Below are 13,201 nucleotides of genomic sequence, written 5' to 3'. Positions count from 1 at the left end.
TTTCCTTTTCCACATTCGATGTCCATTACACAACAATGTGGAGGGGGGATATGATACGGCCTGAACAGGACTAAGCCGAGGGAGAAGTTCGACATGCGCAGAATACGCTCAACACGCATCGAAGGTCTATACCACGGCATAGACTACGCTGGGGGCAAATTGATGGGACATATTCTGCAACCGCTGACCGAGTCAACATATTGACCAAGGTCAAAGCTAAAAGATAACAAGTCAAAAGAAAACGGCCTAACCGACAAAGCCTGTCGGCTGTCACTGGGTCTCGGCTTGCAACTAACTAGCCGAGAGGCATATCCGTGTACTCACATCCAGTCCCCTCGGCATGGAGTAAACCAGGCCTGCCGGCCTGTCATGGGTCCCTCGGCCGAGGGTAAGATAGTCTTTCCACCTGCTACGCCACTTGGCCACTACGTGACAAAAGGTGAAAGTCTATAAATACTCCACTTCTCTCATTGAGAAAAAATCATCTTAATCTGGTATAAAACTCCCTTATCTCTCTACAATATACTTTGCCAAGTTAAACATACAACTTATCCCTCTAAGTTTACTGACTTGAGCGTCGGAGTGAGTACGCTCTGCCCCAAGCCGAACCCTCAGTTTGTTCATCTTTACAGGAAAGAGAGAAAGGAAGAGACGAGCAACGACATCGTTCTACAAGCTCAAGTGGTCACAATCCTGCTCCGGAATTACACCCGGAACAACTTCCTCACCCAATCCTATGCCTAAACATTTCGTATCATGTGCCTATTGGGCACATTTTAGAAAAACCATCTATTAATATCCTCGACTTGACAAATAAGACACTTATATCAAGTTCGAGTCCCTTATTTTGAGCCGGATCATGGTCGAGCCGCGGTTAATTCTTTAGTTTGAACCAGATGACCAGATCCGAGTTAGGGTAAGATTATCAGTCAGACTCTCCCAAGTCTAAGACTCTGGCACATCAACATTCCACTAACTTTTATTATTTATTTATTGTTTATACCATCCCAGACTCACCTCAGACTTTATACATTATCCGTCAGACTCACTTCAGACTCTACTTTTTCACTCCACTTTTTTTTTAACAAAAAAAAATGACACATGTTGTCCACTCATTGGACAATTTTTCTTGGGATAATCTACATGGTACCCCTCTATTTTTCAACTTTCTACATGGTACCCCTACACTTTTTATAACATACATGGTACCCCTAATTGTTGTCATTATCCCTAAGTGTACCCCTAAACTTTATTTTCCATCAATTAAATTCAGTTTTGGGCGTTATATAATGACTTTCACGCGTAACCAAACTTGTCATTTATTATCCATGACATAAGGATTCTATTGGGCTTCATATCTATCTCGATCCTAATATTTATTGATATATATGGGCTAAAAAGTTTATGACGGAAAATTTATTGATTCCTTGCCAAATTATCAGGTTCAAAGATGGATATTGAGCCTAATAGAGTACTTATGTCATGAGATGATAAATGTCGAAGCTACGCGCGTCAAGTAATCATTTAACGCCTAAAACGAGTTTAATTGATGGAAAATAAAGTTTAGGGAGTACACTTAGTGATAATGACAACAATTAGAGGTGCCATGTATGTTTTAATAAGTGTAGAGTCTTTATGTAGAAAAAATCGAAAAATTGAGGATCTGCCATGTAGAATATCCCATTTTTCTTTAACGTGAGGTCAAGATTCACCTAAAATTTTAAGTTGAGTCTTGGAAATCCAAGACTCAACTTAACACTTTGACAAGACTAGGGTAAATTATTGGTAGTTCCATTATCACGCTCCAATTAGGCAAAGCATAATTACACAAAAGCCGCGCTTGAAGAACTCTGCTCCTGCGATGGAAGTTCCATTATCACGCTCCAATTCCCTTCAATTTTGCTCTCATCTCCGAAAATTCCTGATTATCCTTTGTTCTTACGTTGCATTATCATTATTTTGCGACTTTTACACTTCAATTTCGTCATTATTTCTGAGATTATGATGCAGGAAAAGTCCAGGATGTCAGAGAAAGAGAAAACGCAGAAATCTGTAAAAAGTATGCTATTTACTGTTACTATTTCGGAAATTTACTTTGTTCTTTCTTCAATTGAGCTCATGATTTGTTAATTTTATGCTGCAATTAAGGTTATTTGATGCAAACTGTGAAATTATGACGGATTTGTTATTGTTAATGTGATACAATTGCGGATTTTCAACTTAAAATTGCGAAAGAGCTATACACGCAAATACGGTTGATAATGCAACGTTATCTTCGCCGTTGTTGTGGTTGTGGTTGTGGTTGTGGTTGTGGTTGTTGTTGTTGTTGTTGTTGTCATTTGCTGTAAAGTATGGGCGGTTGATGCGGGGAATTAGATTACGTCCGATTTGCGATGTGTTAAGGGTGTGTTTGGATACTAAAATAGGAGGGAAAGGTAGGGGAGGGGGAAGGATGGAAGGGAAAGGGAGGGGAGGGGAGGGGGAAAGGATTCCTCCAAATCTTTCCCCCTCCGTTTCCCTTTACACTTATTTCCTATCCAACAACAACATCAGAGCCTTAATCCCAAAATGAATTGGGGTCGGTTGACATGAATCATCCTTTCGAACCGTCAATGGGTGAGCGCGCGCCTCAAAAAAACGAGTAAAAAGGGAAAATGAAAAACAAAAAGGGAGAACGAAAATGTAATGGAAAGTCAAGGTAAACTTAGGGAGTTAGGGGTTTTAAAATCGAATTCCGGACTTCTTTATAAAAACTTAAAATTTAAATCGAGAGAGAAGATTAAAACGATTTTAAAAACCGAAATAGAATTAAGGATCCGAAATGCCTAAAAAGTAAACCAAATAAAATCTATAAGAAAGTGGTTGGTAAAAAAGTGTACTAAAGGAGAGAAGAATAAATAATTTAATTTCTTTAAATTAAATAAAAACACTAAGTATGTCAAAAAAAAACATCAATACTAAAAATCCACATGTATTCTTTCTCTCCATTGTGCCCTCTCTGTCACCATACTCTCCTCAAGCCCCAGAAATCTCATATCGTGCTCTATCACTCTCAACCATGTCTGTCTCGGTCTTCCCCTACCTCTAGGGACCTTTTCTGTTCTCCAAGTCTCCAGGCTCCTAACTGGTGCATCCATAGGTCTCTTTCTCACATGGCCAAACCATCTAAGTCGTTTTTCCATCATCTTGTCCTCTACTGGAGCCACTTTTACCTTTTCTCTAATCACCTCATTCCTTAACCGATCTTTCCTTGTATGTCCGCACATCCATCTCAAAATAAAAGAATTTAAATCCCCTACTCTCTCTCTCTCTCTCCCTTTCCTTTCCCTCCAAATCCCTCAATCCAAACACACCCTAAATGTGATAGAGATGCAGATTTTTAAGTTGAAATTGTAAGGTTATTTTCATTTACGGTAACAAATGGAAGGTTGATGTGGAGGAATTCAAATAGCAAGAGCTCTAGGAGAAGATTAAAGAGCAGCGCAAGGTTCCTAATTCTAATTCAGTATGAATACGTAACATTTGATTCATGATACACTCGTCAGGATTTGAGTGACTTGTTAGTAGATATTTGCTGTGCGGTATTGAGAAGCGGGAGAAGAAAGTCTAGTTTAGTGGTGGCTTTTGGTAGGGCCGTAGGGGGCAGGAAGAATGGGCTGTGTATAGGAAATTTACGTATATGAGGTTGACGAGGCGCAAGATATGGCTTGTTATGAGGTTTAGATTGCTTTATAGGGAAGCAAAATGTGAGGCTGGTAGTTGTTTGTATAGGTGTTTTATATCGTTCTTGAATGTATGTGTGACGTTTCCAGTGGAAGTTTTGGGATGTATGCCTTGTTCAGCTAGTGTTCGGTTTTTGAAGTAGCAGTGATATCGGAGGAGAATGGGATGGGGTGATTCTTTCATAGCGATCGCTCAAAAAGGTTAAGCTGAATGTAATCTTTTCTAAGTTGTAGTAGACACATTAGTATCTGTAAGTCTGTAACTTGGGTTTTTTGTTGTGTGGTGCTTTACGGTTCTTGTTTCCTTTTGTTTTTGGAATATCTACGGTTTGCGTTGCATTCAGTGTTAAGAGAAAAAAAATCTAGTCTGAAGCTTTGGAGGTGTCTAGGGTAGTCCTTTGATTTATTGACTTGGCGTAGGCTTGTTAATGAGTTACCGCACGTGGCTAATTGCTATCGCTTTTGTTAGTCTGAAGTTACTTGCATATGTCTGCCTTTAAAAGTTCTGCCACTCGTTACATTCTGTACTGTCAGTTTCATAACCTTGTATGTTATGGACTTATAGATTTCATTCAGATAAACTTACATAGTTTCACATTTCATTCAGATAAACTTACTGTTAGTTTCGTAACCTTGAATGTTGTCGCATGACTTCATAAATTCATGAGACTTTGCGTGCTCCCTAGCCCTAAAGAATAGTTGTTGACATCACAACTCATGAATTTATGAAGTCATGCGACAACATTCTGCAATCAGCACACACTTTAGTTTCACATTTGCTTGTAAGTCCAGGATAGGGTCGAACAGATATTGGTGCATGTTACGGTTGTCAAGTCATTGGCGTCATCTAAGCGTTATATTCATTGTCAAAAGTGATGTCATGTCTAGCGAGGTTTCTATGCTCTAATTTTGTGTCTGCCTCGCTATTTTCAAATAAATCTCGTTTTAATATTCAATTTTAGTGTTATGCTCGGTTCCTTTTTTATTTAATCAATAAATGTTAGCTATTTATGTTTTACTATTATGGCGATGAATGCAGGATTACAATGTGCAATTTTGAGAATTTTAAATGGCGGACAGGTCTGTTATGGGTGGTGGCGGTGGCAGGTGGGGGGATCTATGACGACTGACGAGTGGCTGCGAAGGCCATTAAAACAGCAGCAACTTAAATTTGGCATGTAATTCTATTTCTTTTGTGTTCTGCATATTTTTCTCTTAGGCTTTGCATCTGTTACCTTCTTGCTGAAGTATGATAGAAGATTAGTGTCTAACTCATAATTCATGGACTATCATGTTGATCTGTCCTTCCTGTTTGCACATATTCCAGTCACATATGGCTTGCTTCCTCTGTTTAACGTCGATGCAATTGGTTACATATTTCACACGAGAGAAATAGTCATCATGATAACAAGATTGAGCAACACTCTTGTCGGCCTTTGTATTGTTAGTTTGTTACTATACTACTAGATGCATATTTTTCTTTAGTACTCCGTATTATGTAGGAACTCTGGTGTGTACTGTGATTTAATGGTGGCAATCGTGTCAGGTTTGGGTCGAGTCAAGCCGGGTCGGGTCATATCGGGTTCGGGTCATATCGGGAGCATACCCTGTCGGGTCTGGTTCGGGTCAAATGATGTACCGGGTCGGGTCACCATCAGGTCTAGCGATTTTATCGCATTATTCCAATTTCTGTCCATTAAAATTTATTTTTCGACCATTATTTGGTTAGTTACTCCACTAGTTTAGATCACGTGCAATGTATGCACGCTAGTTATAGAGTTTTACTTTTTAGTGTACTTATTTTTCATGTTTCTCATCACTGTTTTTCTTTTACCGAGAAATTAATGATGTTATTCAGAATTTTTTTACTAATAACATTTTTTTGCACAACTTCTTATCGTTGAAAGTCGATGAATTTTCATCGTAAAATTATTTAAACAAAAAAAAGATTTTTTTTATCATATCAAACCGGAGATAAATTTTTGTAGAATGTGAAATGGAATGTTTTAAATATTAAATTTTAACGATTGTGCCATTAATAACCATCATACATTCATACCTATAGTATATGCTAAAAATACTAAGCTCTGCTTTAGGAATATGTTTTAGGCGGGAAAATGATAGCTTCTCCTATTCTTTTAGTAAATATAAGGGGATTATTAAGCTAAACGTATCAATCGAAACACTAAATCGCCCTCATTTTGATCAATATTAAGTTTAATAATTGTCGGGTCATCAATTTAATCGGCAATATTGGGTTGGGTTTGGGTCGGGTTCGGGTCACTGATTATCGAGTCGTGTCGGTTTCGGGTCACAAAATTCCCGGGTTCTATCCAGTCGGGTTTGCTCGGGTACGGGTTGGGTCAGGCTTACTAGCTCAGCTCTAATTGTGAAGGTTTATTTGCATGATTTAACATGTACGTTCTTATTTTAGCTATTTGAATGGCTGAGCCAATTGTTTTTAACTAGTATAGATCCTGCGCATGTATAGAGTTATTTTTTTTAGTGTATTATTTATTATTTATATACTTTTTAAATTTACACCTCATTAATATTTAATATGTTACTCTATTATATTTCACTAAAACTTGCGAGACGGTTTCTCACTAAGCTATTGAGAGACCAATCTTCCATACCCTTTTATTTGTATTTCGTACCCCTTTTGTTGTTGATCGTAACATAGTAATTTCGTACCTATTTACATAATAAATGTACCCATTTTATCATTAGTCATGATTTGTACCTATTTTATTACCTTTAGTACCACTTTTTCTTAAAATTGTACAATGGTCTCTTAATAAGATTTATTAAGAGACCGTCTCTCAGGAGACCTACTCATTATATTTTGATATGAAACAAAAACAATTGAAATGAAAAACTAATTAAAGAGAATTAAGTTAAGTTGTGATTTTTTTAAATGAATTTGTTTTCTGTCACGAAGCTAATAACAAGTATGTGTCAAGTTATTCTATACAGTAATAATTATTGCATTACTAAAAAGTTTAGCAACATATAGTTTATATTTTAATACCAATTTTATTTTATTTTAATGAAAAATCATAATTATGAATTTAACTAAAGATCAGAGTTCAATTATAAGAATATATATTAATTGAAAATATAACAATTTAATAAAAGAACTAGTTTAGATCCCGCGCAATGAATGCGCGCTATTTATATACTTACTAATATGGACCCCGTGCATATATGTACGGTATTTATAGAGTCTTACTTTCTAGTGTATTATTTATAACAATTAGTCTTGCTTATAACCGTTGTAAATTATAACGGAGGGGTGTATCACCCTATCACACCGGGAAAAGGTGTTGGTTAGGTTAAATTTATACCTCCGTTGTAAATAATAACGGATGTAAACAAGAGTTTGTGTATTTATAAAATTTAAATCGACAATTCACTTATTTTTCATGTTTCTCCTTTAATGTATTTTGATTGGAGAAATAAATAAAAATTTAGATCGTGAGAACTGAGAAGTAATAAAATGAGTATTTTTTTTTTATTTTTTTACCGAGAAATTAATGATGTTAATTTACAAATATTTACTAATAACATATTTTTTAGCTGCAAATTTTTATCATAATAAGTCCATGAATTTTTAACAAATATTTACTAATACCATATTTTTTAGCCGCAACTTCTTATCATAAAAAGCCAATAATTTTATCATAAAGTTCTTTAAAAAAAAGAATTTCCTTATCCTAAAATGATCGGAGATAAATTTGTGCAGAATGTGAAATATTAAATAATATAAATATTTAAATACAAAAGATTATGTCCATTTATAAATTATCATGTCATACCTATATTATATGTTAAAAATACCAATCACTATTCTAGGAAAAATCTTTTAGGCGGGAAAAGTGGGAGTTTTGCCTATTCATTTAGTAAATAGGGGATGTTTTACTTGTTTTCTTATTTAAGTAGATAGATGCCTTTTGAAGAGAAAACTAAAAGAGTTTTTATTCTCTTAGTAAGGGAGATTCTCTTAATATTAAGGGAGATTTTTTCCCCCAGAATACTAACATTTTATTTGGAAACCAATCAATTTGATACTCAAAGATAGTAATTATTGATCTTGTTTAAGTGACCCTAAATATATAATAGGGTTTTTCTATCACGTGGCACATGTTAAAGAGCCAATTAAGGAATGAATTACAACATTAAATAACTATAATTAAATGCCAAGATCATAGCAATTTGAAATTTTTTATTTTATACTAAAATAGTAAAATTAGATAAGATTTCCATGTTTGAAACCCATTTAACTATCTTCACAGTAAGGTGCATTCTGTTTTATAAATAGTCTGTACATCATTAATCCTGCTCATTCATATTCATTAGAATTAAAAAATGCTGAAGTCTATAATTTTTTCAGCTCTTTATATTTCTGTTTTCTGTGTTTTTGCTTTGGTAGTGTCTGCTGAGGTTAATGATGATACTAAGGCAAGAACTCATTTTATAGTCTACCATTTATACAATTTCGTTGTGATAAATTATAGGCACGACGAGTTTATTAATTAAGAGAAGTCAATTTTGTGTACCTTGTTCAACAAAAAATGTGAACGTGACCGACCACTAGCAGAAAACTTTTTCCAAGTTTATCTTATGGCATTTCTCGTTGCCTCACTATTTTTTTTATGCATTTGTACAGCACATATATTAAGGCAGTTATTCACAGAATTCTCCGAAATTAATGGCTTATTTTATGGTGTAGGATTATATTGTATACCTGGGCTCGATTTCAAACCAATACTCCGTTTCATCTCAACACATTAGTATTCTGGAACAAGTTGTACATGGCAGGTAATTAAGTAGTATAGTTACACTTTTTTAACAATATAATTAATTTGCTTAGTACTGAATTACTGATAAAAGTCATTCCACAGATCTGCAGAAGAGACTATCATTCGAAGTTACAAGAGGAGTTTTAATGGTTTTGCTGCGAAACTGACAGAAAAAGAGGCTGAAAATCTCAAAAATGCCAAGGAAGTCGTATCTGTCTTTCCTAGCAGAACGCTTCAGCTTCATACCACACGATCCTGGGATTTTATGGGATTTCCTGAACCAACTCCGGAGCGTCTAAATGCTGAAAGCGACATTATAATTGGTGTTATCGACTCCGGAATCTGGCCGGAGTCTCCTAGCTTTAATGATGATGGCTTAAGTCCTGTTCCTAAGAAATGGAAAGGTGGATGTGATGGCGAAAAAAACTTTACTTGCAACAAGTAATATTCTTTCTTTGTCTATATCTTCAAGATTGTACAATAATACTGTCATTATTTCTTTACTAGAACGCTTATCGAGTTTATATTGACATCAAGGAAGTGTCTTGTCCATTTATCCTACTTCGGCACTTTACTTTGGTGGTTTTTTTTTAAATTCACACACAGGCATAGGCCGCGTCCACAAGGTACTCTCACCTAATTCTTCAATGTGGGATACTCACATGAGCACGGCATTTTTAGATGAGTTTGAGTATGTTCGAATCAAATTAGTTCAAATGCCCTCATTAAGTACTACCCATTTTCGTAAATCTTGGAAACCTAACGAGAGTGACAAACTGTACTTTGTGGTAACTTAAATTCGTTTTTGCAGAAAAATAATTGGAGCAAGGGGATATTCGGGATCTGCAAGGGATATCGGAGGCCATGGGACCCACACAGCCTCAACAGCAGCAGGGCGCAAAGTAGAAGGCGCAAGCTTTTATGGCATAGCCAATGGAACAGCAAGAGGAGGGGTGCCTTCTGCTAGGATAGCAGTGTACAGAGTTTGTGGTCCCGGTGGGTGCCAAGGTCATGATGTTCTGGCAGCTTTTGATGATTCAATTGCTGATGGAGTCGACTTGATTACAATTTCTCTTGGAGGTCCGACACCTGGTTTTAGTGAAGATAGTATTGCAATTGGTGCATTCCACGCCATGGCAAAAGGAGTACTGACCGTACATTCTGCTGGAAATAACGGAGATGAGAAATCAACTATAGAAAGTTTAGCTCCCTGGCTTTTCTCTGTTGCAGCTAGTACTACAGATCGGCGTATCATTACCAATGTTACCCTTGGCAATGGAAAGACCTTCACTGTATGTACTACGTACTCCCTACATATATAGCTTTTTCCTCGTCTTTCTTTATTTGACCTCTACTTTAATGGGACTATGGTAACACTTAAGAGCGGAGCGACTGAACTAAAATTCTTGCTATAAAATAAAAAATTTAATTTACTAAGAAAAAGTTTGTCCGTTGGAGAGTGTTTGTATTATGAATCTATCATAAATGAGTTACGGGTACATTATTAGTTTCAAACCTTCTTCCCCATTTGTAAACCGTTTTTTACACGTCTTGTCACTGATTTTTGAGACAGGGAAATTCTGTTAACGCATTTGAATTGAAAGAAGACAAGTACCCTTTGTTATATGGGAAAGGCGTGACAAGTGAGTGCGATGAGGTTGATGCAAAGTAATCTTCTATCCATTTCAGTACCTTTTGTAAGGTTGTGTATTCGTATAGTATCTCTTAACCATAAATACTCCATACTTCCATGCGTGTTACAGGAGCTGTTTGGAAAACTGTCTGGATAAAAGGCTAGTGAAAGGAAAGATACTCGTTTGTGATGATAACACCGCATTTGCAGCAGTTTTAAGGGCTGGTGCTCTAGGGTCGCTGTCAGTGACTCGTTTTGACAACGTCTCTTTTATTTTTCCTCTTCCAGCTGCAACACTAAACGTTTCTGACTTCAAAGCTCTCGAATCCTACCTTAACTCAACAAAGTATGATTTCGGACAATACTAATATGTTTACTATTTTTTGTTAGATACTCGGTACCTTTTACTTGTATTTTTATTATGGTCATACAAAAATGACCTCTTACTTACCCATCGGCATGATCCTTTGGGACACTCGAATAATTTATAGTTGTTACCCTTTTGACGTATTTGATGGTCTAAACTGCCATGATTGTTATTGTAGATCTCCTGAGGGCAATATCCTCAAAAGTGAAACCATTAATGACACATATGCTCCTTTTGTTGCTAAGTTTTCGTCGCGAGGTCCTAACTCAATCGCATCAGATATCCTCAAGGTTTGTTGTTTGAAATGAAACAAAGCTCCTGAATGGTTTATATTGCATTCTGTTATAACCTGGCTTGACATTTTTGCTGTACAGCCGGATATTAGTGCACCTGGAGTCGACATTTTGGCAGCATACTCACCAGAAGCTTCTGTGTCAGACACAGAGGAGGATAAGAGATCAGTAAAATACAGTGTTATGTCAGGAACATCCATGGCTTGCCCTCATGTAGCTGGTGCAGCTGCGTATGTTAAATCAGTGCATCCTGATTGGTCCCCTGCCGCTATTAAGTCCGCCCTCATGACTACAGGTTACATTCCAACCTCATATTGTGTGTGATTCTCGAACATGAGTATGACCTTTGGAAACTTTTTTTGAGACTAAAAACCGGAAAAAACTTCTTTAAAAAAAAAAAAGTTTTCATCACTTATACATTTGGACTCTTGAGAGACGGATTCCAAATGAGACGCAAGGCCAGTATAGGGGCAACGGGATTCGAACCTGTGACCTATTGTCACGGTACCTTAGTCGTAAGGCTTAAACACTAGGCTGTGACCTCTTTGGTAGTGACATCTAATAATAAAAGGGTTATGATTTATGAACAATACATAAAGAGTTACGGAAAAAGTGATCTCTCAATAACTTAATAAGAGACCGTCTCTCAGTTTTTGTGTTTCAGCCTTTCAGGAATTATACTTATTTAGCTGGTTTGCATTAGAAATAATCAAAAAGCTAATTAGCTGCATAAACACTTTTTATTAAGAATGTCCAACACTAATATCGTCTTGTTTTTCGACATCCAGCTACCCCTATGAGCCCTTCAAAGAACCCAGAAGCTGAATTTGCCTACGGATCAGGACATCTCAACCCTGTTAAGGCTACAAACCCTGGGATTGTGTATGACGCTACTGTAAAGGACTACATTGCATTTTTATGCAAGTTAGGCTACGAACCAACGGAGATCGGTCTAATCACAGGCAACAAAAGCATTTCCTGCCCGGAAGAAATTGGTCCATCCCCGAAAGATGTTAACTATCCTTCTATGGCAGCCTTAGTAGATGCTGATAAACCTTTCAACTTGAAGTTCAGCAGAACTGTCACGAATGTCGGAAATTCTAGCTCAACTTACAAGGCTAAAGTTATATCGGGTTCAAATATTCAGGTCGGAGTAAAGCCGGATACTTTGTCGTTCAAGTCATTGAAAGAGAGTAAATCTTTCGACATTGTCGTTACTGGCAAGGGAATTCCGTCTTCATCATTAGCCACAGCTTCCTTAATTTGGTCCGACGGAATTCATACTGTTAGGAGTCCAATTGTTGTGTACACACTCTAGTGTGTTTTTTTATTTTGTTTTTTTTGGATTCTTTGAAAGATCAATTCGCGTGACGGGAATATTATGGTGAATAAATAACGATTTTGATTTTGATTTGGAGTAAAATTCATAATTATTCTTGCAATTTTTTCATCTTCTTTAGGCCCTCTTTGGTAAATCGCATATTGAGTGAAATTAGTAGATTTCGGCCTAATTAGTAGGTTGACCAATATATCTACTATTTTCATGTGTTTGGTAAACACCATATTCTGATAGTATATTGGTTGGAATCTGTTGTTTTTTAATATGTTGCCACTAGCAGCATATTGATGTTATTAGCATTAGACCTGACAAACAGATCAGGTCGTGTCGGGTTCGTGTTCGTGTCACATGTAAACGGGTCATAAACCCTCCAACCCAAACCCGATCCAATTAAATATCGTGTCGTGTTCGTGTCAACCCACTTACATAAATGGGTCATCAAGCCTCAACCCTAACCCGTTAATTTCGTGTCGGGTCCGTGTCGTGTTTTCGTGTCATGTCCATTTGGGAAGTTAAAGTATATTTTTGTGATGGAGGATCAATAAAAATTAGGATTAATTTAGTAAACAGGTCATTCGTGTCGTCGTGTCGGGTTCGTGTTTATAGAGCTTAACCCAAACCCAACCCAATTAAATATCGTGTCGTGTTCGTGTCGACCCACTTACATAAATGGATCATTAAGCCTCAACCCAAACCCGTTAATTTCGTGTTGGGTTCGTGTTGTGTTATCGTTTGTCAGCTCTAATTAGCATATTCAATTTATATATGAAATCATTCTAATTAACCTAAAATTTGCTAATTACCAAACACCCCTTCTTAATCTCTATTTTTATTTTATTTTTCCAAAAACTAATTACTATATTCACAAAACTGATTTATATGAGGTACAATAATATGGCCGAGTACCTAAAAGACTCTTAAAGCAGGCAAGTAACAAATGTGCGGATTGGCTAGCTAACAAGGGTGTTACAATGCAGAGTTGCAGACCAAGGTTTTTTCGTCGAGACTCCTCCTAGGGAATTGCAGGAGCATTCTCGGTTCTCGC

The 13,201-nt window shown here is 36.6% G+C and overlaps 1 protein-coding gene across 2 annotated transcripts; it reads left to right on the top strand.

The window, feature by feature from the left end:
- The first annotated feature begins 1,889 nt into the window (after window positions 1–1,889).
- LOC141616996 (subtilisin-like protease SBT4.4) lies at window positions 1,890–12,240 on the top strand. Of its 2 annotated transcripts, none has more exons than XM_074434170.1 (10): window positions 1,890–2,059; window positions 4,762–4,896; window positions 8,455–8,543; window positions 8,627–8,965; window positions 9,336–9,816; window positions 10,098–10,192; window positions 10,288–10,503; window positions 10,703–10,814; window positions 10,899–11,112; window positions 11,606–12,240. In XM_074434170.1, exons 4-10 carry the CDS (start codon window positions 8,790–8,792, stop codon window positions 12,133–12,135), a joined length of 1,824 nt encoding a protein of 607 aa, XP_074290271.1. In that variant the 5' UTR covers window positions 1,890–2,059; window positions 4,762–4,896; window positions 8,455–8,543; window positions 8,627–8,789; the 3' UTR covers window positions 12,136–12,240. The 2 variants fall into 2 exon arrangements, with proteins under 2 accessions (XP_074290271.1, XP_074290267.1); XM_074434166.1 differs by having other exon boundaries at window positions 4,762–4,900.
- Window positions 12,241–13,201: the final 961 nt, after the last annotated feature.

Source organism: Silene latifolia, chromosome 1, assembly GCF_048544455.1.
Source record: "Silene latifolia isolate original U9 population chromosome 1, ASM4854445v1, whole genome shotgun sequence".
In the NCBI taxonomy this organism is placed as follows: domain Eukaryota; kingdom Viridiplantae; phylum Streptophyta; class Magnoliopsida; order Caryophyllales; family Caryophyllaceae; genus Silene; species Silene latifolia.
The sequence above is the reverse complement of the archived record's forward strand: the minus strand, read 5'-3'. Positions and strand labels throughout refer to the sequence as shown.

Bases quoted from the DNA above. Each gene is read 5' to 3' on its own strand.
- LOC141616996 (XM_074434170.1), top strand. From the start codon at position 8,790: ATGGGATTTCCTGAACCAACTCCGGAGCGTCTAAATGCTGAAAGCGAC. The intron at 8,966-9,335 runs GTAATATTCTTT...TCGTTTTTGCAG, and splicing joins AAAAACTTTACTTGCAACAA to AAAAATAATTGGAGCAAGGG. The intron at 9,817-10,097 runs GTATGTACTACG...TTTTTGAGACAG, and splicing joins GCAATGGAAAGACCTTCACT to GGAAATTCTGTTAACGCATT.